This window comes from Aulostomus chinensis, chromosome 3, assembly GCF_037954235.1.
Source record: "Aulostomus chinensis isolate RoL2024-O1b breed Wild chromosome 3, RoL_Achi_v1.0, whole genome shotgun sequence".
Classification (NCBI taxonomy): domain Eukaryota; kingdom Metazoa; phylum Chordata; class Actinopteri; order Syngnathiformes; family Aulostomidae; genus Aulostomus; species Aulostomus chinensis.
This window is the reverse complement of record NC_141322.1, coordinates 21,160,257-21,188,247: the sequence shown is the minus strand read 5'-3', so window position 1 is coordinate 21,188,247 and position 27,991 is coordinate 21,160,257. Positions and strand designations below refer to the sequence as shown.

Genomic DNA, 27,991 nt, shown 5'->3' with positions numbered 1-27,991 from the left:
AGGAGCGCAGAGGGAGTGAAGGGCGAGGAATAAGATTAATTTCTCTCTCTGGAGGTTGGGTGGGTGAGGAATGGGGTGGGGGAGGAAATGTTCACTTTGCAGTTCCCGTGCTAAGGATGTGACAGTTTGAAGCCAGCAGAGGTCAGAGAAGAACGTCTACAAGAAAGTATACATTTATTCGGAGGTCCGACGAGGGTAGCCACACGTTAATATCTCAGAATACTTGTATAAATATTTGAGTCTCTGCAGCACCAAATCACAGCAAGCAGTGTACTGATGCACAACAACCCACTGCATACACGATTTACACACTACAGACCAAAACCACTGCACACGCTGCCTCTTACCCACTAAGCACACCTAACACGAGGTTTAGCACAAAAAAGGAGCCAAGTATGATCAGGCTCACAAAATAAATCCAAGGTGTTTCCCATCCTATGGCGTCGTTGACCTAAAGGAGCCAGAAGTATTCAGTTAACGGACAGAAGCATATGGAAGAACAGAGACCAGGGTCTCAGTCAGCATTGAGAAGAAGGTGCTTACCCGCTCAACACACCCAAAACCAGGTTAAGAACGAAAAAGGAGCCGAAGATCACAAGACTGACAAAGTACACCCATGGAAGCTCAAAGCCCATAGCATCGTTCATCTGGAGGGACAAACATTGCCACAGAGGAGGGAAAGGAGGGGGGAAGAGAGAAGGAATGAAGAGAAAGTAAATGCTATTAAATATAGAAATGATCAGAAAAGGACAGTTAGATAACAGACGAGGAAAAATAGAGATCTAGAGGGAATACTGAGGCCAGGACAGAGTCACATAAGACAAGTTGTTGAAGGCAATCAATCATTTAGTCAATCAATCACATCAGTGTGATAAGAGGCGCCTCAGGAAATTATCAACAGCCTCATCATCAGAATGTCACATTGTCTGGAGAGACGTTTAACCTGACAGCATGTGACAGTCACAGATTATTGAACTGGGACTCACCCAGTACAGCACGTCTGTCCAGCCCTCCATGGTGATACACTGAAACACTGTCAGCATGGCAAACAGGAAGTTATCAAAGTTGGTGATGCCACCGTTGGGACCTTGCCAGCCCTCCCGGCACTCAGTACCGTTGATGGGGCATTGCCGCCCGTGCCCTGAGATTGCACATGGAGCCGGTTCCTCCTCTGCTATTAAATCTACAGAATAAAAAATGAAAAAAACTGTACAGTATGTCGACAAAATCCATCGCTGCTTTTAAGAAGACTAACAGTCATTTTGCTGTTCGCAGAGGGTGAGGAATCTGCTCTGGAGCAACAATGAGCCTGTCTGGTTCTCACAACTACCTTGGTTGGTCTGGACCTCCAGACTTATCCATTTTGATATAACTATGAAAGCAGGTGTGTAAAGGGGTCTCAGACCAGACCCAAAAGGAGGTGATCTCAGTCCCGATCAAACGGAACTTTGGTGCTGTTTGTTTGCAGTGTGAAAACACTTTTTTGGGGGGCGGGGGTGTGTGTGTGTGTGTGTGTGTGTGTGTGTGTGTGTGTGTGTGAACCAATCACAGGAAATTTAGACAGACAGAGGAGGAGACCAAACCAGAAGAAGTGAAGTGGATTCTAACTGAAAGGACAATGCGCTGACATCAGACCCCCACCCATCCCCTAATTGATGTTGAGTGTAGAGCGATGCAGCTTACACAGGAAGTAGGTATGTCAAGCGTCCTCACTACGCTCCAAAAAAAACAACAACAACTTAAAACCAAAGCTAACCAGCTCTCATGTACTACGGTGTACAATGTCAACCTGCTCCAGGCTTTCAGGTGTGAAATGAACCAAAAAAATGAATGGGCATTTAATTTAAGACACTGCAAGAGATATTGTCTAAATGAACTTTGCAAAAAATGATTTCCTATAAATCAAGCTAGGTAAAATACATGTAGAAAGTTTGTGCCAAATAGTTTAAGGTCAGACAATTTCTTACACGGTTGCTGAAAACACACCATGTAGCTCAAAGACAAGAAAGTAACTTTTAAAGAAGGCATACCTGTGCCAGGTATATAGCAGGTAGCGTGCATTTTACCGATGAAAAGCTCCAGGCCGATAATAGCATAGATGATTATGACAAACAAGACCAGTAGGGCAATATGAAGGAGAGGGACCATGGCTTTGATGATGGAGTTCAACACCACTTGTAAACCTAAACAAGAAAGAAAATGAACATGTAAGATTGACTTCTGCGTCTGTAAACCTCATTGTGGCAAAAATTCAAACTCCAGATGGTGTTACGAGACTCATGTCCAACAAGAGTGAAAACATTTGCAGTGCGAGATGGTTGAGCTGTATGTTTTTCTCTCTTGGTGTCACATTTTAGTGTTACACATATTATTGTTAAAGGAGGCAGAGGAATCTAACATACACACTGAGCAGAAGAGCAGGAGAGTAAGACAAAGAAGCTAATTGCTACGCACCGGAGCTAGCATCTCTGAACAGCATGTGAACAGCTGTTCTCTCCCTACTTGCACAGCTGTTTACATGCCACTCTGATGCACAAGTGTCAGAGAGGCTAATGTCTGGAATTCACCCATATTCTGACATTTATGGTAACATGGGCTGGAGAGGTGAAAGCTTAAAAGAAAAACAACTTTTAGTCAAAATATAAGAACACTCACCGGAAAAAATACATTTCCCAGCAATACATCAGCAACATTTAAAGTTGGCTTGGTGAGCAGCTGGCAAGGAAAGCTGAGAAAACACACTCTTACATCAGAAGAGTGTGCCAACCAATTGTTTTTTATAAGTGGATGGGGGGGGGGGGGGGGGGGTCAATGCCCCCATTTACTTTTTCCTTTCCCGTTCCAGTTATGTGCTGAACAGTGAAATTGACTCGCATCCTGAGGGGATCCCACAGGAATCCTGTGACCCACAGGATTACTGAAAATGTCAGCTAGTGTGTTTGACTCTCATCTCTACCAACACTAATGTAGCTATTCAATACGTGTTTTCCAAAGACAGTGCTCAGGATATAAGGACACTCGCAAAATAACAGGCCAGACCGCGGTCAATGCTTGGTTACACTGGGTAACGTGGCGTGGCTTTGGCTTGCTTACTGGGTACTCCTGAGACCAGCCGCAAGGGTCGCAGCACACGGAAGGCTCGAAGGGCTTTAACATCAAATCCACCTGGCTTCCCACCGTGTCCGTGCATGGACGGGTGGTCATCTTCTTCACCATCTCCCTTCTCATCTTTGGTCAGAATCTCCAAGACAACACTGAAGAGTCTGTGAGTGATAACAAAGGAAGAACAGCACAGTCTTGACAATTTTCATTTGTCTGCAGCGCAAAAAACACAATAAGCGAGTGTTGGTTAGAATACTGACCTGATATTACTGATTTTTCAACTCTGATATTCAACAGTTGAGGGTTTTTAATACTTTGTAATGTGCAGTTCTCAGAATAACTATATAATAATAAATGTGCAAAGACAAAAAAGATAGAGGAAAAACGATTAAAAAGATTACATTACAATTACATGGCAAGCAGCTTCAGTTGTAGAAGTTACATTTCACTATAACTGAAGGTCCTTTTTTTCAGTTCAAGAAATTCAATACACAGTTCACCTGTTCCCTTACAAAGAGATATTCCCTTAACTGTTGTTGATACCAAATGTAGTATGTGTCATCGGTTTATTTTACAGCCACCCACAAACCATACTGATATCAGCGGGATACAGTTGGATTAATATGAGTACTACACATACGCTATACAGTATTACACATACACTATACAGTACTGCACAGACAGAAAGACTATTTAGAATTTGATATTCTTTACAAACACATTAATCAATACTGTTTCAGGTGATTACACAGTAATCCAGTTCTCGTTCCGAACGACAGTCTGTCCAAAATATTGGTGCCATTACACAAAGAGATTCCTGTTGTCTGAGTGCAAAATGATATAATAGTCGCTATCTGAGGGTTTAAAGTTCAGTCTGCTACTTCTATTTACTTAATTGTGGAACAAATACGGTCCCAGTCAAATGTGTTAAAACCAAACCTGCTGTCTCTTTTTACAAATGCTTACGCCGAATAATAATAGTTTGCGTCACATCTTCAGCGTATGAAATCACCGGCACTCGTCCTCACCTAAGCAGCAGAATGCTTGTTGAGCCTGGTTGAAGACAGCAGCATCATATGACGAGCTATCTTTCCTAAACCCCTCCGGTGCTCATCTGTATAACCTTCTGGAAAATTCCTAATAAAACTGATTAGATACTGAATCAATACTTTACGTGGAAACATTTGCATGTCTCGTAAGTTCTCATACTACACCTACCAACTTTATGCACTCTGCAGCTCCACCCATGCTATAATATGAAGCATATTTTGTGTTATTGTGTAAGGTTCCGAAGATGAACTTTGGCCTGTAACACACTTGTCAAACCACCACCGATGTTAGTAACATCGTATGTGGCTAACGCTGCCTCTGTTTTACATTCCTCTGATGTACTTTCTAATTAAATGTCCCATCACAAACAGTGGATATTGCCACCTCTATGTTTTGCACACCAACTGTGTAGCACATTGCATGCAACTGAAACATGTTGTTTACTGTGTGTGTTCCCGTGACTGTGTTCATGCATAAATTACACCCATAAACTGTTCAAATTGTGAAAAATATGGTAAATAGACATGTTTTTATGTGGCTTTTTTTGTTGTTGCAGAAAACAACAATATTCAAATCTCATCACCTCAATGAGCTCCTACTTGCTGTATTATATGAATATGTCATTTCCTTGATTGAGCAGCAGCTGTCACTCTTCATAACAAGAGCAGCCGACTTTGCATTTCTCTGCATGGCAGATCAACCTTGCATGCCGCATACAGACAGAGATCTGACCCAGCTACCCACTGGACTGTGTATATACGTGGAGAGATGGTCAAAGTAGAGAGAGAGGAAGGGAGAGAGAGAAGAAAAAGAGAAGGATGAAGATAACTAGAGGAGAGTGTGCAGGAGATGAGAATGAGGGCAATGTGAGGTGAGGATGTGTAAAGCATGAAGTGCAGGCGTTTAAGAGATCAAAATGGAAGGGGCAAGTAATAAGACAGAGCTGCAGAGACAAAACAGAGCATGATGGGAGAGTGCGAGCGAACGGCAGTAAGCGAAAGCAGAGGAGAGCAATGAAAGGGAGTGTTGGAGAGGAGATGAAGTAAGGCGAGATGGTGACTCATTCCAGTAGTGGTAAAGCTCTGATTTATTCTCTCTGTCTTTTCTGGGTCAAATACTGGGGGTGTATGAGGGTCTCTATTAGCACTATGCCTTTTGGAGACGAGGTTACAGCAACTTTAACTTTCACTCTGACTGTCTCTCCTACTGTAAACTACACCTGTCAAAGTGTGAACGCTAACACCGACAACAAAACCTGTGACTAATTGAAGGTGCAGTGTGTAGAATTCAGGATGGCTTGGTGGCAGAAATGGACTTTCATATTCATAACTGCTTTATTATTGTAACCGCCTGACACAAAGATTTTAAGAAGCACCGTTATCTTACAATGAGCCTTTTCAATTACATCTACACAGTGTGGGTCCTCTGCCATGGAGCCTGCTGTGTTGCATCTATAGCAGCCTTATTTATGCTGCTTCAGTCTGCCTGCCAGTCTTCTTACTTACTCAGCATCCCACTTAATCAATGTCACTTCTGTTGTCATTGTTGCCAACTGTGTTCTGGACCCTAGGGGGGTCTTTACAGCTGCTGCTCCCACCACGACAAAGCCATACAACCAAATTACATAAAAACTTACTGCATCACTTCGTACTTGATCAACTATTTCTTTCCTTTCGTGGGTCTAAACGATATTTTTCTAAACTCTTAAGTGGTTGCTGGTGCCAGCTAATCATTTTGTATTGTGAGGAGTTTGAGAAGCCAAATTATGACAAATGTAGGATACATGATTGATCCTGCTGGCAGGTCCAGGTGTTACAACCTAAAAACTGTTCCTTTAAAACTAAAGGCTGCTCTGCTTCATACATAGGAAAAAAAAGAGCTTGAGGACTCACCCTATGACGACAATGACGAAATCCAGCATGTTCCAACCGTTTCTCACATATGCATTCTGATGCATCACCAAACCATAAGCGATGATCTTCAGAAAGGTCTCAATTGTGAAAATGATAAGGAAGGCATACTCGACTGTTTCCTGTAAACACACACAGAGAAAGAGGCTTTCAGGGATTTTACATCAATGAGCCTGGAAACACAAATGTTCATTTTTCCAGGTTCCTGTGTGCTCTACTATGCAGTGTATAGGAAACCCTGGGGGAAACAGGGGTTGCTGACCCCACCCAAGGTGTGGGCACTGGTGACATGGAAGGGAGGACACACCACACAGCACCCACAGCGTCCTCTGCAGGAATCGAACCCACCACCTGCTAGCTGTGAGGCCACAGCGCTACCACTGCGCTGCCCTGCCCCTCTGCTGAACACAATTTCATAATTTCACAACCACATTGGCAAAGAAAGGAATGACAAAAATGACTGAAAAATTCAAATATATCTCAGTCTGAGAAAGTAAATGTATCGCATAAGAACAAACCATGATTGAGCATGGGTTTTTTTGATTAATGGTTCCATGTGGATTCATCTCCTTAAGACATTTTGGGGGCAACTGATATGACTGGGTATTTGTAATTAATTTGCTGCCCATACTTTCCCTCAAATACACACATTCCATAAAAATCGTTCAAACCTAAATAGGGGACCATCATGATACCATTAACTTTTTACGACCCATCAAAAAGTCATTCAACACCTTTATGTTTATATCATAAGTTTTAAGCATTATATTTCGATACTCAATTTAACAACCTGTTTAAAAGTCATTTGGTTAAGTTATGTTGAAATATGAGGTTGAGTTGCAGTGTGTAGGAAAGGTAGCAAAGCAGTATTTTTGTAAACTAGACCCACATCAACAAGAACAAACGAATGCTTCACAGCTTCACTTAAGGCCAATCTGCTGATTTCATTGTCTCTTGTCTACAAATCACGCACACACGTTATTACACCAATGTACAAATACACACACAGACATTTTTTCGATTGGCGCATTATTTTAATGAGCTCGTTTGTGTCTCCAGTTCATCAGCCCACACATGTTGAGGTTTTCTTTCACTCTTTTAAATCTCAATCAGTGAAGAACATCCAACGTTTAAAACAGTTCTTACATTTTTCCAATTAGGTGCACCACAACAGAAGTAAGAGGGGAATATTACACTTGAGTTGCTCCAGTTCTGGTGGGTCAACGTCACAACACGATGCATCATGCTCTCACACGTACACACACGTGGGCATGTTTATGTTCTCAAATGCACGCTAACGACACATAATGAACTCGTGTGGAGCAGGAAACCCACACGGCATTCGTGTTCCCCCTGAGTGATCGTGGCTCCATACGGTTCAGCTGCATTCTTGTATACAATTCAACTGAGAATATCAATCAAAAACTTCAAGCAATCTCTGCACACTGTCCGTAAAATGAATTGAATTTCATTCTGTTCATCTTCAGCAGCAAAATCATCTTCAACTCTTTTGTCTTTCCAAGCCCTCTCTGAAGATCACACAACACTACAGCAAACTGAGCATGAGAATGATTTTTAGTGGAAGCATTTTGTTTTTGAAGTGTTTTTATGAGCATTACTTATTAAGACCAGGGACGTGTTTTTCTGTTTTTTAGCTGGCAATAACAAACTGAAGAGGGTAATAACCCAACACTGTCATATTCTCATTGTCTGTTAACTTGACACACTTGTTAGCAGTCTATTTACACATCAGCTGCAGCTGAGGTCATTAGGAGTCACATTCGCATTTACGTGATTAAGTATTAATGAAGTTCTATAAGTTGTGCTTTCGCTCTGTTTTAGTCTCCACAAACTCCTGAGGGGGAATGTCTGACTCTTTGGATGTAAAACTCTCCATTATTTGAATGAGTGCCTTCTTTTTACGTTGGTGCTAAACAAGTAGTTAACACTAGATTGTACAGCTTTTCAATTTCCGGCAGCTGCCTGTTCTGAATAAAAGAGTCAACAGTGCAGCTGCAGGCTGGAAAAATAAACTGAGAGTCACTAAGAATTTCCTGAAGCTGAGATGAAATTCTGGTTATGATTGTCTGTTTATCACTGCAAGCGACCGTTCACAGTCCCAACCTCACCACGGAGGCTACGTGGAAACAGAACGCAAACTGAGCTTCACCAAAATCTGCTCACAAATTGTCTTACCAACCAGCAGACTCATGTTCAGGGTCACCTATCTTGTACATGATCCATATAATAATATACATACACCCCTCCAATCAAGAAACATAGACTCAACAAATCTCACCATATGCTGGTCAACAATAGCTACTATTTACATACTATACCAATGTGATACAACCGTCTTCAGGAGAGTCCAGGATCTATCAATTTATTAAAATTCATCCATTCATTTTTTTGAGAGATCCTGCTGACAAACAAAAAATAACAAACCAACGGACGGACACCGGTGTTCACATTCCCCCTTGGAAGAGGAAATGAAAATATTGATTGTGGCTGCTTCAGCCTTACTGTCCTGACCAAACTGACCTCTCAGAATAAGGACAAACTACAGCCGGCTGATGTGGCCTGATGGCTTCCTTTCGACACGAACACACCACAAATAATGCCAGCCAGCAGACGTCAAGAGAGAAAACTGTCTGATTAGTGTTGTTTTTTATATGCTTAATTTAAGTGTTGAGAAATGTGAGAAACAATGCTACTTCATCTCATGCTGACAGAAAAAGAAAATGTAGAGGCAACAACAGGGAGAAAAAAGACCCCTTAAAACTGAATAATCAGAAGACATTAACAGCCCCTCAGAAGTAGCGCAGAGGCTGAAAACCTTTTCAAAATAAAACGGCTGCCTTTAGAAAGGATGGAAAAATTGAAATTAGTGATGCAACTCAGCAATGTGCCTTTCTCCGCTTGCTTCAAAGACACAGGAGAGGACACAAGAACATTAAGCCATCAGGTTGAAGTCGACTGGGAGTGAAGCTGACAATAGAAGCACACAATGTTACAGAAAGGTGGTTTGCACGTGTTAGCGCAGTGAGACTGCACCGGACCCACCACAGGTGACTTGTATGTTTAGGACAAGTCATGGGACCTCCCTGAAGGCATGAAACCAGAGAGGATCCCTCTTCATCCTTTATGCACGACACAGATCAACATAAACTCTACACACAGGCTGGTAACAAAAATATCTGTCATCAATTCAACTCTACACTGTACAGATAGTAACTCGGTGGAAATGTTTCATTCCCAGCCAGAGGCATCGTGGAATAGAGTCAGTGAATATATTAGACATAGGCGTTTTTTTGTTTTTTTTATGCGAGGCATTCCTGTAACACAAAATACCAACAAACTACAAACACACATATTGTTAAATACATATCATACACATATCCTGCCTCGGGGAGTCCTTCATCCTCTGTTTTGTGTTCTCTGTGAACATCATAAATGCAGGAGCGCTATGGGCTGCGGGGCTTGTTTCCCCAACAGTTTAGTGCAGATTGTGAGAAGCACTTAGCCCAGAATAAGAGACGGGCCTTTTTGTTACAGCTGCTGCCTCCATGACGGAGTTGCGCTCAGGCCGCAGGGAACAGAGAGAGAACGCGACCATTCACAGGATAGCAGGGAAGTGACAGACAGACAAGGGAACGTTTTTTTTTTACAGAACTGCAGCAGTTGTGTGCAGTTCAGTTGAGTGCAACACATGACTCAGTATTCCCTCTCATATACCAACAAAAGACATACATACTGTGAATGTTTAAATTTACAACAATAAATAAACTGGAAAAGTGCTCCAAGGTCACAGACAAGGTTGATGGAATGTGAGAAATAAACAACCACTGGATGGCCTACATGATGATGTATATCATTCAGAATCTACGTACTCGTACGAACTCGTTACCACACGTGATCCCTGAAGTGTGTGACCTTGTGAGTCCGGCTGGCAAGGTAACGTGATTTGGACAGACATGGAGGAGGAGACTGAAATTGTAAATAAAGAACAGACGGAACAAAACAAACCAGCCAAGATGAAGTAGAAGACAATGTTGTTCTCTACTTGGTTTTGTTTGTGTCTTTGTTCCAAATCAAATTAGTACAGTATGGTTATTTTAAACCATTTCTCAATCAAATTTGTAGAACTCTCTACAGTTCATAGATCCCTGTATTGTGACATCTGTAATCATGATATGAAAGTATGTATACAGATGTATACAGATGGTTCTTGCCATATAACTTTTACCTGACTAACACCCAAAATGTTTCCGTACAATTTTTTCAATGAAAATTTACGTAGCCTGAACCACTCTTTGATGCAGCTGCAGTTAGAATTTGCCATGGTGATGCAAACTGTTTTAACCTCTTATATTTTCCACATCCGTGAGTGTGTGAGAAACCACGACGGTCCCCGTGACGTAATTCTGCTATCAGAGGGTTTCTTTGAGCATCTATGAAGAATCCACCACCAGGACAATTTGTTGTGACTGTGTGTCCCAGTCCTGCAAGAAGTACCCGTGCTGGAAAACCACCACGGATGCAGACTTTGACAAGAAGATGCATTTGGAGGTTTTTCTTGCAGCCCATATCTTTATCAGTCTACATTACCAGAAACAGAGCTACTCATTCTCTTCTTGCATGTATGTAACCACTGCTATTACTTGATCTGTAGTGTGCATGCACAGAATACATCAACCGGTAGGCGCCGGTCTACTGCGCATCTGTGGAACGCGTCCTCCATGCTGACACCAGAGAGCTGAAAACCTTGAAATGAGCTATTCCTGTCCGTATCAGTTCCAGATTATTCTAACACAGGCTTTAGTTTATGTGAGACAAGGATTCAGCTGAGCAACTCCTCTCAAAGCCTGGCTTATCACTCAGAGGCTAACTGCTGTGTCAACTCTTTTTTTTTTTATTGCGAGTTAAAAAGCAAAAAGGTACAGAGTACATAACCTCACTGGTGGAGGTAAATACATGGTCTCTTGTGATGTCTACAGCAGTAATGGAGCAATAAGTAGAAACTGAAACTAGCATGTAGGTTGTCAGAACTGTTTTAGCTTTCCAAGATTCAGCATGTGTGCAAATGGCCATTTTCTGCTACATGAGAGCATGTTAATCACAAACGATAACCATTCCTTTTCAATTAACCAGCAATGTATTCATTCATCATCACGCTGAATTGCGGGCAGAAATAGAAAGAGGGAGAGAGACAGAGAGAGAAAATCCAAAATACAGTGAGGAAACCGGCCTTTAGGGAAAACCATAAATATGCATGACTCATCCAAGATTATTTGTGCTGTAAAGAGACAGAGTGTAGTATGTTCCTTTAGACATTACAGTATATATACAGTACTTAATATTATCATCAGCAGTGAATGTTTTCACTTCATTTGGAACAATTCTTTGTAATGTAACTAACCACATGATGCATAATTATAATCATAATCCTCAAATGCACGCTAACAACATATAAGAAAGCATTAGGCTAATGTGTCCCGCCTGAATCGCCGCAGATGCACAGACCTCCCGTGCTACAGGGTGAGTGATCATATCTACAGTTCAACTCACACAGAGCTCACTCACCCGTTTGACAAAGGAGGCTAATCGTCTCAACCACGCATTCTTCTACAAAACTCACCATATGACTGAGCCAGGCAGACAGCAGTGATATAAACCTATTAAAAATTCAAACGGGCTCGTCCGCAGGGCGCATGAGACCCTGAGGATCTTCATCCAAATTACACACAGTAAAAACTGCTATTTTTGGTTTATGCATACTAATAAAGAGTGAAAATGGAATTGAGGCAGCGAAAGATAAGCCATTTTTTTTCCTGCAAATACTGTTCATATATTCTCCTTGCTATCACATATATAACTAGCATGGTCAATTATTGATAAGTGCTTCATTTGTCCTGACACGTGGCTATTTCACACAGCTCTCCCTGGTCATCCCAGTTACTACCAATTGATCTCACACACACACCTCCAAATCAAAACACATCAGTACATCGGCATGTTGTAGTACAACAGGAATATTTTCATTTACATTACAAATAGATAAAAGATGAAATTGAATATTAAAAAATGAGAAAATACACTGTTGCAATAATTATGTCCCACAAACCGCGACTGACACGTTGACATTGAAAACTGCCATGATGTATGCATATAAGTAAACACGCACTCTCAACACACATGTATTTTAAAAACAATATTTTGCATAAAAACAGCACATGCATGACCTAGAAAATGCACAGCTCTACATACAGTTTATAATAAACAACAACAAAAAAAAGGGAAACAATGAGAGAAGATGTGTCAAAAATTATGTTTTCATTGTTAATCAAAGAGAGTTGAATCTGGCTGAAAGAAAATGATAATAACATTTTGATCTATTCTGTTGTTTTTATATATATATACTGTGTATATATATATATACTGTGTATATATATATATATATATATACTGTGTGTGTATATATATAAAATGTATATGTATGTAAATATATATATACACACTATCTATCTATCTATATATATAGATATATATATCTATATATATATCTATATATCTATCTATATCTATATCTATATCTATATCTATATAAATATAAAATGTGTTAAAACTAAATTAGAAACGGTTGCAGGGAGCCCTCAGTCACTCATGTATGCATGTGGGTCCTGAACACTTGCAAAAACAGTAAACACCACAAGCAATATTACCAATAGCTGAGCAGCATCGCAGCCTCCAGTACATGACTGTAACTCAACATCCACTCTGCCGCTATCAGCCATGGGACCAGTGTGAGAGCAGATATCTCACAGAAACTTGATGATGTCATTTTGGATCGTATTGTGCCCACAGTGAACAGACAGATATTCTGTAGGACTTCTCACATCACTCTCCTGCTACATCTCCCTCCCCCATGCTCCCTCCATCTCCCGTGAACTCTTTGCTTGCCCTGTCTGTATGGATCAGTCAGTGCCATCCAGCCACGCCAGGGGACGAGAGCAGCCAGCATTTAGAGCTCCTTCACCACCTACTCCTGCAGGTTTGCACAGTTAATATGAGTGCTGGAGTGTGTAGTCTATATTAGGATGGCTGTCCAAGTGTGGTTTATGCATGAGTTTGGGTTTATCTTGCACATCTTTCACAGAAATATGGCCTGATACAATGGCAGGGGAGACTCCAATAACTCAAAGAGATATTTGGTTTATTTTGATTTTTGTGAGCTGTTTCTTAAGAATAAAAAAAATCATAGAACGCATGACCAGAAATCTCTTGATCTAAAACAATAACTGCAGTAACAATAAAAAAGTGTTTCTCAATGCAATAAAAGAAAACCATCCATGACACTGCTTAATACATCATAATGCAAAGCACATCTGTTCTTACATCACTCTAGACAGTATGTTTGTATGTATTTTGAGTATATGTGTCTTTGTGTGTGGTGTGTGTGAGTACATGTACACACAAGACTCTGTGAGGAGCTGTGGGGGCGGGCGGGATTTGGGTGAGGATGTGGATGTCAGGGAAAGTCTACAAGTGCAGGTCATCTTACCCACACAACCAAGTGAAAGTTAAAAAAAAAAGAAACATTAAAACAGAGGTTTATATTTAGATGCTTGAAGGACATGCAAGCGAACCGATGCGTAAATACTAAAGACATGAAAGAAGCTAAAAAAACTAATAACAGGGAAGACTCAGCGTGTGTGCGATTTCTGCTGCAAAACAGTGTGTTCTGTTATTGCCTGAGGAGGGTAGAGAAACAAGCCCCCCAGAGTAACGCAGTGTGACCAAGCCTGTTTTACATAATCCATAAATCGTTGGATTACAAGTGTGGCGTTCATTACATATCTAATGATTATTACCTCTGTCAAGGAGTCATTTTTGAGGTGTGTTTGTCAGCAAAATTATGCAAAAATTGTGAAGCTGATTTTCACTGAACTTGGAAGGATGTAGTTGGCACCAAGGAGGAACCCATTAAATTATGGGGCAGATTAGTCATTGCAACCCCTGCCGGTAACAGGAAATGATATGTCCTTTTATACTACTCTGATGTATTCCTCCTGGTGTGTCGACCTGATCCATCACAAATTTGGACTGAAATTTGATGTATAAACTGTATTTTCCATTGGTGTGGCAAGGCAGCACTGTTTTACATAGTGAATTATCTCTGGCAAAAGAAATCTAATTCTTGAATGTTAACTTTCACCGTTTTTCTGCCCAATTGTATATCAACAATTCACCCCGTCAAACTGTCCTGCTCACTGCTCCATGCCCTCCGCTGCTGCGGGGAGACCGAGACTACTGCGTGCTTCCTCCATACCATGGCAAGGAGGTTCATCTGGTGGAGGTACTGTAAATCAGTAGTAGCATATATTCAAGGCTGTGTGTGTGTACACATACATATACATACTTAAAGATATATAGATGAATAGATACTTTACTGATCCCAGAGGGAAATTCAGTAATAATATATATATATATATATATATATATATATATATATATAGCTTAACTTCTTGTATATTCTGAGAATCAAGTTTCATTCCATTATGCTCTTTATTCCAGTCTGATGTGAATATGAACAAGACAGTAAAATTGAAGCAGATAAAATTTGTGTTATTAGTAACTCATTGTTTATTGAATTACACATCATTAATTATGCCTGTGGTGAAAAACAATGAATTTATAAAACGTCTGCTATTCACCTAAATGATGCAGACTCGGGCCGCATGTTCTGCTGTGGTACATCATGACCATACACATGCCTTAGTTTTCCTCTTTCACATACACACAGGCTCACAAGCACACACTCACACACACATATGCAGAAGTACACACACAAGATAATAAGCAGGGGCCGTGCTAGTGTGAGCCCCAAATGAGCAGTTACGGTAAGTGACTAACCATACTTCTACCATCGTCTCCATGGGAGTCCAGATATCACTGTGTCAAAACACACACACACACACACACACACACACACACACACGGCAAAAACAACGATCCTTGTTTATGCATGCAATGATCAGTTTAAGTGCGTTTAATCCTACATTTTGACACACTCAATAAAAGGCTACAAGAATATTAGCAGAAGTTTTTAAATCAGCCAATCAGGATCAATGTTGTTTTTTTTTTTTTTATTATTATTAATTAATTTTGGTTGGTTAATGGTTTTTTTTTTTGCTACAACTTGATTTAAAAACCACCTTTGTGCCAAAGGGTCCACAAGAAATCTTCTTTCCTATTTGCAGACTTTTATCTTAGACAAACAATAAAACACATTCATATTGTATGAATATTTATTTTTTTCCTTTTTATGTTGTTTGTGCATCAGTAACAAAATGAAAAATGTGCATGCACATCAACAAGCCTCCTCAAGCAAGATTTGATTTCATTTTGTTGTTGTGCAGCATGTGAAGCATTGACAATATTGTCAACTAAAAAAACAAACATAAAAAAAAAACCATCTTCTGTGAATTGTGCCACTGATTATTCATGATGAGAGCCACAGCGATCTGGCAGAAGCCTCTCAGTGGCTGCTTGTCACACTGAAGCACTGCATAAATGTGACCAGTCAACAAGCAGTCGCTGCCAGTCACAAGTGTGGCACTAGGATGTTAGCAAGTATTTACATCGGAAATGACTGATGTTGCTCATTTTGTAGAACACATTTGGAGAAACTGACATGCTAAAGCAGCGTGCATGAACATGACTTTGCTTCTGCCAGACCTTTGTGTTGCTGAGCCTCGTTCTAGTTAAATTGTGCACGTGTGGAGTGATTATCAGCTGCAGGTGATAACTGATGATGGAGCTGGGTGTCTGCTGCATATTCAGCTTGTAGCCGTAACCTCAGCTGGCTGCAGTCCTGCGGCAGTAGATGGAATACTGTAGAGTGTTTTAAAGGTAATCGATGGCGAGTAATTACCGCCACCAATGAGGTTATGTTTTCAGTAGCATTTGTCCGTAAGGCCGTCAGCAGGATTACACAAAAAAATTACCTAACTGATTCTCACGGGACCCGAGGGAAGGGTTGAGCACGATCCAAGGGAGAGGTTACTGTATTTTTCTATTTAATGACATCAAAACTTCAGAGGTTAGTGTGGCTGACATCTATCGAAACTCAAAGGACTCACAAGCCCGCTGTCAGATTACTCTATTATGTACACAACAAGTATGTGTTGGTTGTGTGTTTGGCTGGGAACTCATTCTTGTACCTGCAGACCATTTCAAGAAAGATTCACAACAGCAGGTGCAAGTCCTATCATCTGACGGTAAAACAAAAAAACCAGATGGAAATATACACTGTGTATTTCAGCGTGTTCTAACTTTACTCAGTACAGTAGCAGCTGCAATGACTGACAGCTTCAGAAAGAAAATGTGGTTTCAAAAGAGACTGAAATAATGTATTTAATAGTTCAAGAGCAGCCTTCTACTTAGCTTGGGTGTGTGTGGATCAAGGTGTTCTTGGCTCATTTTACAAGCTATAATCAGAGTGATAAGAGGTTGTCTGTTCTCAAAAATGTCTTTTACTCAGCCTTGTGTCCGTATTATAAACTTGTCCCAAATCAGTTTTTGCCAATAATGTAGGAATCCTTGTTTTCTTTTACACAATGTAACAGTCTGATCGGAAAATCGGAAGGTTTCACAAATACCAGAGTAAAACCAGTCTTCTCAGGAGGGAAACTAAAAATGATAAATACAGTTTCTTTGAGTGATAATCTAGCGATGCAATTAACACTGAAACTGAACAGCAAATCAAAACTTTGTTAAAATGAAAATAATAGGGCCAAATGTAATACGTCCAAATACGTTGAAAAGCCATCAGTATGGTGTGGCTGATATTCCAGCCTGCAAACGCTATTCCATAAATCTAAGCAAACATCTTGGTTTGGTCCAGATCCCAACAACAACAAAAAGGCACCATTTTAACATTTACTTCAAGTATGACGTAAAAATGATAACACGAGAATAATAATTTATTCTAACATTATAAATCTTACTGCCATTGCAATATGAGAAGAAATCAGCAAGATTAGATCTGTTTTTTGGACAAATCGTTCAGCCGTAAATTATTCCAAAACTGCAGGACACTCCTTCAAGGTAGATCATCTCCACTCCTTTATTACTAAAATCTGGATATGATGTCATTATATTCAGATCTGGATCAATTCCAAAACTCTAATCAATTGTTCATCAACCTAAGTGCAATCAAAATTGCACTGTAAAATATTCAGTTATGCTGCCAACAGACCCCGATCAACACCAGTAAAAACATCAACTCCATGACAGAGGCAAAAACGGTAGCGGTACATGACTTCAGAGGATAACAGTTTGTCCTCTTTGTGCAATATTTCATTTTGAAAGAGGACCTTATCTTTCTAATTACCACCACTTTGTTTTTCTTACACTTGCAAGAATGTAAAATGGAAATGTGTTGCTACAAGATCAGTGTGTGTGTGTGTGTGTGTGTGTATTTGTGTGTCGTATGAGAAAACCAAATAAGACAAGCATGTAACTCTCATTATTGTACGCAAGTGACACTTGTTTAATCTTCAACAGAGAAGACAGTTGCTCTCAAAGAGTATTTCAGTTGTCTGAGTGTGACATAAATATCAATGTCAAACCAAGTTATTTTGCCATAACTACCTGAAAACAATATCCAAATGTTTAAAATGTAACCAGACAGCACATTTAGTGACGGTTGATTTAAAAAAAGTAAAAGCAATAGGATTTCAATAACTACTTTATTAGATAATCCATTTGTCTTCACCATTTATCCCATACGGGATCTTGGAGAGCTTGAGTCAAGAGCAGGGTATGACCTGGACAGGTTGCCGGTCCATCACAGCGCTGACATACATAATTAAAACTATGTAACTATAAAAGATTGATGTTTTAAAATGGGTTCTCACTTCTAACAGCAGGAACTGTTGAGTCCTCTGCTGGCATCCAAGTGACCTCTCCATTGGTCTGGATATGGACATTTCAGTCTCCTCATGTTCATGTCCTTTTGTCCCCGCTAAATTAATTAGCTCTGCATCTCCACAGGTATGCAATAATAAGTATATGGCCAAAGACTACGTGATGTATGAATCATCTTTACTGTGAAAAGGTCTTTGTTTTGCTCGGTTACCTTCAGCAGGAGCAGAGTCTCAGATATATAAGTCAGAAACGACCTTACAGAAAGGACAGAAGACCATTTGTCTGTCCCCTAGAGATGGTGGGTGCTGAGTGGACCGTCACATGCACCTCTTACCACTACAGTGAAATGACTAAACCAATGAAGAGGAAGACTAAGCGGGAGACGGATGACCGGGAGCTCCTGACAGGGTTACTGCACACGTGCGTGCATGTATGTGTATAATTGCTACGTCCTGTTACTCACATGTGCCTCCTGGTGGTAGCAGGACCCCGAACTTTTTGCCCTGTGCTCTGCCAGAGGAGAAAATTGCTGTCTATTTATAATGAGCTGCTGCATTTAACCAAGTCTTATTAACAAGACTGCAGCACTCATGCTGTTAAAGCCTCTTTGATTTTGCAGCACGGCAATCTTAAACTGACCCCAGCTCTGCAGCACCTAAGCAAGATGTTGACCAGTGGAGACACACAATGGCCGTGCGATTCAAAGCGATTGCGATTTCCAAGACATTTCCTCTGTTTTGCTTTGCAGGATATACAGTATGTGTGAGTTGAGGGAACATACCACCTTTTTGCTAAATACGCTTATTGAACATTAACCACAGACAAAGACAAGAAGATAGATGCGCTTCACTTGCAGTGGGGGGCTAACACCCAAAGACAACAGCCCCAGAAGCTAGTTAGCTTAGCATAATGAATGGTAGTGTTTGGGAAGTGTTAGCATATCTCCATCAAAAGTCATCAAATAGATGAGCTTGGATATTCTGGTTTGTCAAGAAGTGATCATTTTCTTCCTTTCTTAAAAAAACAAATCAACAACAAACAATCATTTTTGTTGTTATTATCCAAAAAAATATATGTTTTTGTTGACCGAAGTTTTTGGACAAGTACTTCTGACTGATTCTAAAATTACAATATCTCTTCATTTTAAATAGCTATTTTCCAAATTTGTACAACCCTAGCTGTAGTCAGTCAGACAAAGAGCCCTTAATGCATCCAGGGGGAGAAGGGTGTCTGTCCTCTTGTGCGACTCTGGGAATGGTAACAAATAAATATATTTACAGAAAAAAATTGGTGTGTTTAAATCAACACATCCTCAAGTCTACAAGTCAGCTACACATCTGAATTTCTCCCCGAGTAAATCATTGAATACTTTCACGGCCTTGATATAAAGTTTGCTCCAGGCTTCAAAGCAGCCCACCTTAGGTTTCCTCCTCAGTCCACCTGTGAGGCTGCAGAGCAGAAATCTCTGCTACAGCCCTGCCCGCTGGCTGCTACAGCAAACTCAGCACTTCTCTCTCCAGTGCTTCATTGGGACTTTTATACATTCTGTAGAACAACTAAGGCCAAGCTGGCATAAAGTATTCTATTGTTCCACGTCGGCTGAAAAGATAATGATAGCACTATTTGCTCTGTAGTATCGGCATTAATGTTGACACTGCAGAACTAAACCAAAGTCCTCTGCAAGCAATGTAAAACTGGAGTTATGCACATACTGGAGCACTAAATATAAAGTGTGATTAAAGGTGATACGATTTAAGCAAAAAAGTTTACATTAAGCTCAATAATTAAACTTCCACAAAGCATTTGAGGCTGCACGGTGGTGCAGTGGTTAGCACTGTCACCTCACAGCAAGAAGGTTCCGGGTTCGAGTCTCGGCTTGGGCACGGGATCTTTCTGTGTGAGTCTGCATGTTCTCCCTGTTCCTGTGTGGGTTCTCTCTGGTACTCTGGCTTCTTCCCACCATCCAAAGACATGCAATTTGGGGACTAGGCTGATTGATACTCTAAAGTGACTGCAGGTGTGGCTGTGAGTGTGAATGGTTGTTTGTCTCTCTATGTTGGCCCTGCGATGGACTGGCAACCTGTCTAGGGTGAACCCCGCCTCTCGCCCGTTGACGCAGGGATAGGCTCCAGCCCCCCCCGCGACCCTTAATGTGTAGGAATAAGCGGAAGACGATGGATGGATGGAAAGCATTTGACAGTCCAGACAGAGACTTTCCACAGAAACTATGACACAGCCTGGGAATCTACTGGCCAGAAACAATAAAAAGGACAAAATGGAACACAAATCAAAGGCAGGAAACGGGGCTGGATGAGACACACCACCTTCCACCACGACCAGGCAGAGCTTAACCTGGAGCCCACAGAGCTTAAGTTACAACCCCCCACACTCAAAATTAGTTTTTCTTATTGTTGCTTTAACATAAACTCCTGCTTTTAATTTTGCAGGGTACCTACAGACAGCTTAAAAAAATCAGAAGTGGGTGCTGTTGCTGAGTTCATCCAAAGGTTGGATTTCAGAGTGAGGGTGCTGATCCACGTGACCGTCCTTCGCTGGACCATGAAAGCGCCATAACTTAACATGAGACATACATGTATCACCGACCCATACAAAATTCCAATAAATTTCTTTGGAATAAATTCAAATTCAATGGATTTGTGTGTATTTTTTTCTCTTTCTAATAAAAAGTGGTGAACTGCTGGCTCACAATGTAACTTTAAACATAATGCAAACATAGCAGTTATAGTAGAAAAAGAAAAAAGGAAAATCTGAACAGAACTGGAACAAACACACACACACACTGGATGCCGGTTGTACGATATGCAGCTTAAATAGCGGGAGATTTGATTTCAACAGTTCAACCTTTTAAGTTAAAAATATTTGAATATTCATGGGTTCTGGAAAATGAGATGCACTTGTAAGATTTTCTAACGAGGGGTTTAAATTTCTTGTGGAAACTGTATCAGACACAAGTTCCTCCAAGCAGAGTATCTGGGATGCCTTTAAAATGTGTGTGGATTGATTTGGTTCACAAGGCCTTTAAGCTGCATCACCAATGCTGCTCAGTCTTCACTAAAATGTCGCCTTCACATCCATGAAGTCAATTCGACACCGTTTGCATGGATGAAAACTACCATTAGACGAGAGTGAGAGAGGATTCACAGGGAGTTCAGACAAAAGACACACTGAAGGCATTATTAAAGACTGTCAAACTATCCATCACATGACACTATTTCCTTTGTGAGCATTAGAGGGGAGCTTATTCATCATTTAGTTATTATCGAGCTTAAGGAATCGAGTTTGTTGCCGTTTGGCATTACTACCGTGATTACTGAAACACTCCCAGTGATTAAGTAAGGTCATGAACAAACTGACAAGGTTTATTCTCATGGGTAGTTTGGCTCTACTGAAGCTGGCTGATACAAACCTGGAGGAGATTCAATTCACCTGAAAGTATCAGTGTCTTATATTTGCGCAACACACTCAATCCCGCAACAGGTGTGATGTCAGTGCTTGGTCAGATTCTGTCTTCAGCTGCACTCGGCTCACACAAGGAACCGTTTAGCTACGTCAACCGTCGGGAGTCTCTTTTATTGTTGTTATATAATTATCTTGAACAAAAGTATCAGCACTATTCACTGACATTATTTCTGTATTAATTATGTAAGCTGAAACAAGGGAAGGCTTCTATTTTCAGATAGATACACAAACTACTTTTCCATGTAAAAGGTGAGTTTTGTTTTAATTAGCTGTGAATAAAATACATTTGTGACAGTTTTTTTTAATTTAAATAAATGCATGGCAGAAAGAGAGCAGGTAAACAAAGAAACCATCATAAGTGGTAGATAAATCGTCATGTGAGTTCGGCTATTTCATTCGACATTAATAAAAAATTGTTGTATTTGAGTTGCAAAAATGCCATAGATGATATTAGCTTTACATAACCAGCCATCAGCCACCCAGACAACCAAATATCAATTGAAATATTGTCTTCTTTTTAGAGCAACAAATGTGTTGTCCTTCAGCATCCAAGCAACTTCCCTTCATCTGGTCACTGAGTTATCTCCTCTAACTCAATCCATCCATTGCTTTCAAACTTAACTCCCACACCAAACCAGACAACATACTGTAGATAATACAGTAGGAGTTACATAACATCCCTGATGGCCCACTTTCCTCTGATGCACTACCACCATGTAAACAAACACCCCGAGGTCACGCCACAGGAGGTCAACCAGGCAGCCGTGCACCTTCCTTCTGTAAACTAGTCCAACATTTTAGCCTCTCGTCCGCAGCTGGTTCAGACAGAGCAACACTACTTCTCGTCTTTTACGACAAGCTGGTTTCTCCTGCCTAACACGTTCCTGCTCTCAGTTCCAGCTTTCAAGAACCTTCAAACGTCTGCAGACAGACCGTATAAGCCGCTCATGAATCACTGAACACATAAATTCAGCTCATGTGAGGACCAAGCTGTGTGCGTTTGTCTGCCTTCGGGAGAGTGCACTCATCCTCAGCTGTGGAACAACGCTTACAACACTACATCACCCATAATTCATCACACAGACATAAATGCACAGGGTGCACGGAGTGGTGCAATGACGAGAAATTCTAAAAATAGAGAACAAAAACATAATAGGGTCTTCACCTGAAGTACCTTCAGGCTCAGGCCCTAATAAAACCTCAGAACATGAAACTATGACATGACAAAGCAATGTCCAGCAGTCGAGGTGCAACAGAAACTCCTCCTCTTCTCCCTATAAATGCAGTCTAATCAAATTTCCATGACCAAAAGCAAAGAATTAAAAAAGAATGAATCAGAATGTATCTGTTCATTCAAAGACAACGACCGCAAATCTGGATTGTTATGCTCAAATTCATTTTAAGATGTTACTGTTGAGTGCAAAATCATGTCACAGCATTGACAGAAAATATACAAAACAAATACATAAATTATAATGATATAAAGAGACTTCTTACCAGGTCATGGTTTGTGGAGTTGGAATCATCTTCAGGGAAAGGGACATAGACAGCTAAGGCCATACAGTTGGCAAAAATAGCAATTAATATAAAGATATCAAATGGCCTGGAAAGAAAAAGTTAAGGGAAAAATTGTTAAGGGGAACTAATGGCACAATAACAGCAAGACACGATAATTAGGATGAGAATCGAGACCTGGATTTGAAGCTTTTTCACCCCAAACTTAACCAAAAATCCACAGAAAATTGTTCACGAAACACAAACACAATAGTGGATTGTGGAATATGTCAGCGTTCTCTATCAAATCTGATGGTTTATGAGGATGACAGCATGTGCTTCAGCAACAAACCCAGCAGACTGTTACACAGCTGTGTTTTGACTCAGTCTATCTGCATATCCCACCAGTATTTTAGGATTCAGGACATTCATTATCTACATCACGGAGGTTGTTTTCACTCGCATCTGTTTGTTTAGATGTTTGCAGGTTTACACGAAAGACGACTACCGATGTCTTGGTGGAACAAGGACCACGGAAGACATCGTTAAACCTCAGAGCACATCTGAATCTATTTCTCTCTTTGGGCCAGAGGTCAGAATGAGTGCCCTCATAGTGGGAGTGGGAGAAGTTTTTTTAACTCTCCTCAAAAATGCCTATTTAACTCATCCTCACCCACAAATATCACTCCTGACACACAACTTTGCGCCAGAACATACACTAGGCAAATTCATCCACCTCCACACATTGTGAACTAATTCAGATCAGCTGATTAGACCGCATCTGTTTATCAAACACTGGAGTGACAGTTGTATCAAACTAACTTGTGTTTATACTGGATTGCAATCATTTAATTATTGGCCTTATTCTAAAAAGGCAGTATGCCAATTTCAATTGTTCATGTGAGTTTCTTATACAATATTCCATTTATATTTCTGTTAAATGACACACATCTAACCTATTTATGAAGAAATTAGTGGGGATTTTGCTAATAATGCAGAGAACTGTGCTTGGAGGAGAGTTCGTAGTGCTCGCTGGAGGCAGGACCAAGTGTCATAAAGCGGTTTGACTGCAGTACGTGTTGCAAAAACTCCCCGATTCATACTGTGATTGAGGAGTGTACGTTTCTTCAATAATGTGATGAAGATGGGAACGCTCCACATGTCTTCATCTGATTATCTCCTACTCGGTCCATGAACACGCTCAGGTGAAGATCGTTAGAAAATTCTGTTTACTCGGCAGTGGCTTAATCAGGTTAATATCAGACTATTACTGTTGACTCTTGTCTCCGCACGGTTTTCTCAGGAACTACTTCATGGACCTTGGCTGAGGCATGCGCTATAAAAACTGCCCTTCTAGTTTTGTAGAAGTGACGTTTCCAAACATCAATCTGACCTGTTTTTAAGGTGAAGATTTAACAGGTATTTAAATACCCAAGTGTTCAACTGCACATTTTTCTTGCCAATATTACCAATAAGCGCAATATATGGCAGTTTCTTCTTAGATCCTGTTTCACCTCACATGTAGTACATCAAGGAAGAGCTGCTGAACACATGCAATGCAGGTAAAGAAAGCTAATGGGCTAAAATGCTTTTAAAACAGGTTGCCCACAACAAATCACTTTAGTTTGTCTCTTTGTGATCTCAGTTTCTTAAAATGAATTCACTTGATGTGGAAGTAACTAATAATTATCCCTTTTAAGATAAAACTCTTATGTTTAAATCTCAAAGTTCACACGCGCACACATTGCTGTAAAGGATACTTCCACTCCACCAGGCTGATGCAGGCCCTGCGTATGGGGTTGTTGAGGTTGAGGCAGAACAGGGCCCTTGGTGGCCGGCTGTTGGCGTTACTGCCCTGTTTCTTGCTTTTGGCATACTGCTGCCGCTTCTTCTGTGCCAACGCACCCACCGGGATGGTCGAGGCTGTCGGAGCAGGCTGGGCAGGAGGGGCGGGTGGTGCCACAGGTGCTGGAGCTGGGGCGGGAACAGGAGCAGGGGCTGGGGTTGAGGCAGGAGTGGCTTCTGGGGCCGTAGGTGCTGGGTCTGGGGCAGGCCCGTTGGCGCTCATGGTGTGGGTGTGGCTCTGTGAGGAGCATCCAGCAGCAGCATGGATCTGCCAGTGTAGACAGGGAAGCTAGAGGAGGGCAGAGTAGGCTGACCAATGAGCTGGCGAGTCACCAGGGGGAGCGACTCTGGTGCTGCTGGCATAATTTGCCTCTGAAAAAAAAGGTGTGAAATGTTGGCATCACTACATTCGTGTGACAAAACCACACATAATAAATGAAATGGCTTGAAAATGATAAATGAATACTAAAAATTCAGTTAAATTGTATTATTTCTGCTGGAAGGCAGAGCTAAATCCAATTATGTCTTCGCCAGTGATCTGAGTGCTAAAAAGGGGCACTGCACAGGTGACTGTGCTCCAAAGCAGCATGAAGGCAAAGCAGCAAAGCAAAAGGACAGAAACAAGAGGGGACACATATAGGAATACCTTTACAAGTTTAAAACTAATATCTGAGCCACATGACAACTTTTTTGAGTTGTTTGTCAATCATGAGGAGGACATTAAATCACACTCAACTATAAACATGCCCAGAACGACAGATTAAAACCAAGGTATCTTTTATATAGTCGGGCGACCGCACAATAACTTGAGTCTATTTAAGTCCAAAAAGGCCAGTTATGTTTTTTTCTTTAAGATAAACCCATAATGTCACCACACTGCACATATATCTGAAGCTTAAGACCTTTAAAACTACAAGAAATATGGCAGCTACAGCCTTCATCGGATGTTGCCAGGGAGAGTTAAAATTTACAAACGAATCCAAATGTGCCAGAAAATGAACATATTCCATAGGGTTCAAAAAAATATGATGACAAGCTGCTGAAGCCCAAACACACACAAATTAAACAGAGCTGTCACTCTAGTAAGGCATCTCTGGGTCACATCAGTTGTGTAAGTCCTTGAACTGCGAGCAGGCCCCGCAGAGGAAGAAATACAAAAGGTCACATTGCAGTGGTGCTCCCATTAGAGTTCCTCTATATATTACATAGAACAATCACATATGAATGTTACTGTCATGTCAAACTGCGCATTTTGTGATAAACGGCCAGCAGCAGCAGCAGCAGCAGCAGCAGCATCTCCTTTGTGCTACGCTGCTGCCTTCATGTAGCAGGAGCTGGTAGGAGCCTGATATGTGAACAATGCGTATCACATTTTTGGAATATTAATTTCACTGCTGCATCGACGGTGCACCCGTGACAGGAACGTTTCCACTCGTGACAAAATATAAATAAATTACAGAATATCAACCGAAGCGTCCTCAGATTTCTCCTTGAACACCATCAAAGAAGAATGTGGTGAAATTCTTTCTTTAAAAAAAAAAAGAAGACAAAAACCACGACTCATATCAATCATGATAATTGAGGAGCAGCCGTCAGATGGTCAGTCATAACATCAATCAGGGGTGTTTGTACACACTGATAAAGTGTCCACATGACCAGAGCCAGCCTCACTCAGGAGAAGGTGTCATCCCGGTATAATGACTTTGATAATGCCGAGGCGATGATGAATCCCCTCTGAATCCGAGCGTCGAGAGGAAATTGCCAAACTGTCCTCTGACACTAAGAAGCACCATCATCGCCTGCATAACTGGAGGACGCGGCTAAGCTAAGAAGCTACATCCAGACGGAAGCAAACCGCACCTGTACCTTTTTCTGAAGACTCCCCGGTTCAGCCGCGGTCCTCTCCGCTCGGTAACACTGGTCCAGTGCGAAAAAAAAGAGGCGGTTTCAAATTCATGTGAGCAGGAGGTACTCGTAAAGGCTGTGCCTTAATGAAGCTCGTCCATGGTGATCGTGGAGAGCTGGTGCGCACCAATCAACAGAGCATAGTCCGCTGCCTTCTCCTCGTCACGGCGGTTGTGAGCTCTCTCTCCTCCTGCTGGCCTGACTCCCCTCTGCCTCCCATCCCGTCCCCACTACTCTACCCAGCACCCGTGAATCACGTGAAGGTCACACGAGTGAGTAGATTCAAATCTTCCTACAGCTGTAGGTCCTAAAATGAGAACAAAATATCGTTGGTGTAGGACAGTCTACCACTTTTTTTAACAAGCCAGCCATTTACAGAAGAGATGGGAAGTTGCAGCTGCAGCTTATTTTTGGCTTTTAAAATTCTTTACAGATGATTTAAAGGTCAATCATTGAGTTCCCAGTTGAAAAAAAATAATCCTCAGGCAAATTTGCCCCTTGTTAAATGTTTCACAACTCCAATAAATCATCACGCCTACATCTATTTATGTTAAAAATCATCTCCTGTTAAGCATTACCATAAAGCAGGCTTGTGCAAAAATCTGTTTGACTTACTACTTGTGTGTCTTAACATGGTGCAGAAAAACAAATATCCTTACCACTTAAAGCACTGCCTACTCCTCTCCCTCATTAAAAAAAACTGTTATTTTTTGTAATTCTGCAGTAGTTTAGACTTCAGGCAAACGGTCTGCCTAAGAAAATGAATCTTCTGGCTAAATTTGTTTCAACATTGACTTGAAATAAATGAACTGAATCTTTCTCTTTTTTTAATTAAGCAAAATTCTAGATCAGATCATTGTAAATGCTGAATTTTGGAAAAGATCTTCCTCCAAAATCCATCCATCCATCGTCCTCTGCTTATTCCTGTTAAGGGTTGCGGGGGGGGGGGGGGGGGGGGGCTGGAGCCTATCCCAGCGTCTACAGGCGAGAAGCAGGGTTCCCCCTGGACAGGTCGCTAGTCCATCACAGGGCCAACACATAGACACAGACAACCATTCACACTCACAGTCACACCTACGGTCAATTTAGAGTATCAATCAGCCTCGTCCTCTCTTGATGTCTTTGGACTGTGGGAGGAAGCTGGAGTACCAGAGAGAACCCACACAGGAACAGGGAGAACATGCAGACTCCACACAGAAAGATCCCGCTCCCGAGCCAGAACTCGAACCCGGAACCTTCTTGCTGGGAGGCAACAGTGCTGACCACTGCACCAC

General features: G+C 41.2%; 1 protein-coding gene across 10 annotated transcripts in view; it reads right to left on the bottom strand.

The window, feature by feature from the left end:
* The window catches only part of cacna1da (calcium channel, voltage-dependent, L type, alpha 1D subunit, a), a 64,556-nt gene extending 37,644 nt beyond the window's left edge, over positions 1-26,912 (bottom strand). For all 10 annotated transcript variants that reach the window (XM_086199565.1, XM_086199566.1, XM_086199567.1 and 7 more), the window contains exons 1-8: positions 26,679-26,912; positions 24,728-25,184; positions 22,971-23,076; positions 6,045-6,184; positions 3,094-3,263; positions 2,031-2,183; positions 987-1,183; positions 544-647 (exon numbers count right to left, since the gene is read on the bottom strand). In XM_086199565.1, the coding sequence (XP_086055691.1) occupies positions 544-647; positions 987-1,183; positions 2,031-2,183; positions 3,094-3,263; positions 6,045-6,184; positions 22,971-23,076; positions 24,728-25,035 (1,178 nt within the window). In that variant the 5' untranslated portion in view covers positions 25,036-25,184; positions 26,679-26,912. The remainder of the gene's footprint in view (positions 1-543; positions 648-986; positions 1,184-2,030; positions 2,184-3,093; positions 3,264-6,044; positions 6,185-22,970; positions 23,077-24,727; positions 25,185-26,678) is intronic.
* Between the last annotated feature and the right edge of the window lie 1,079 nt (positions 26,913-27,991).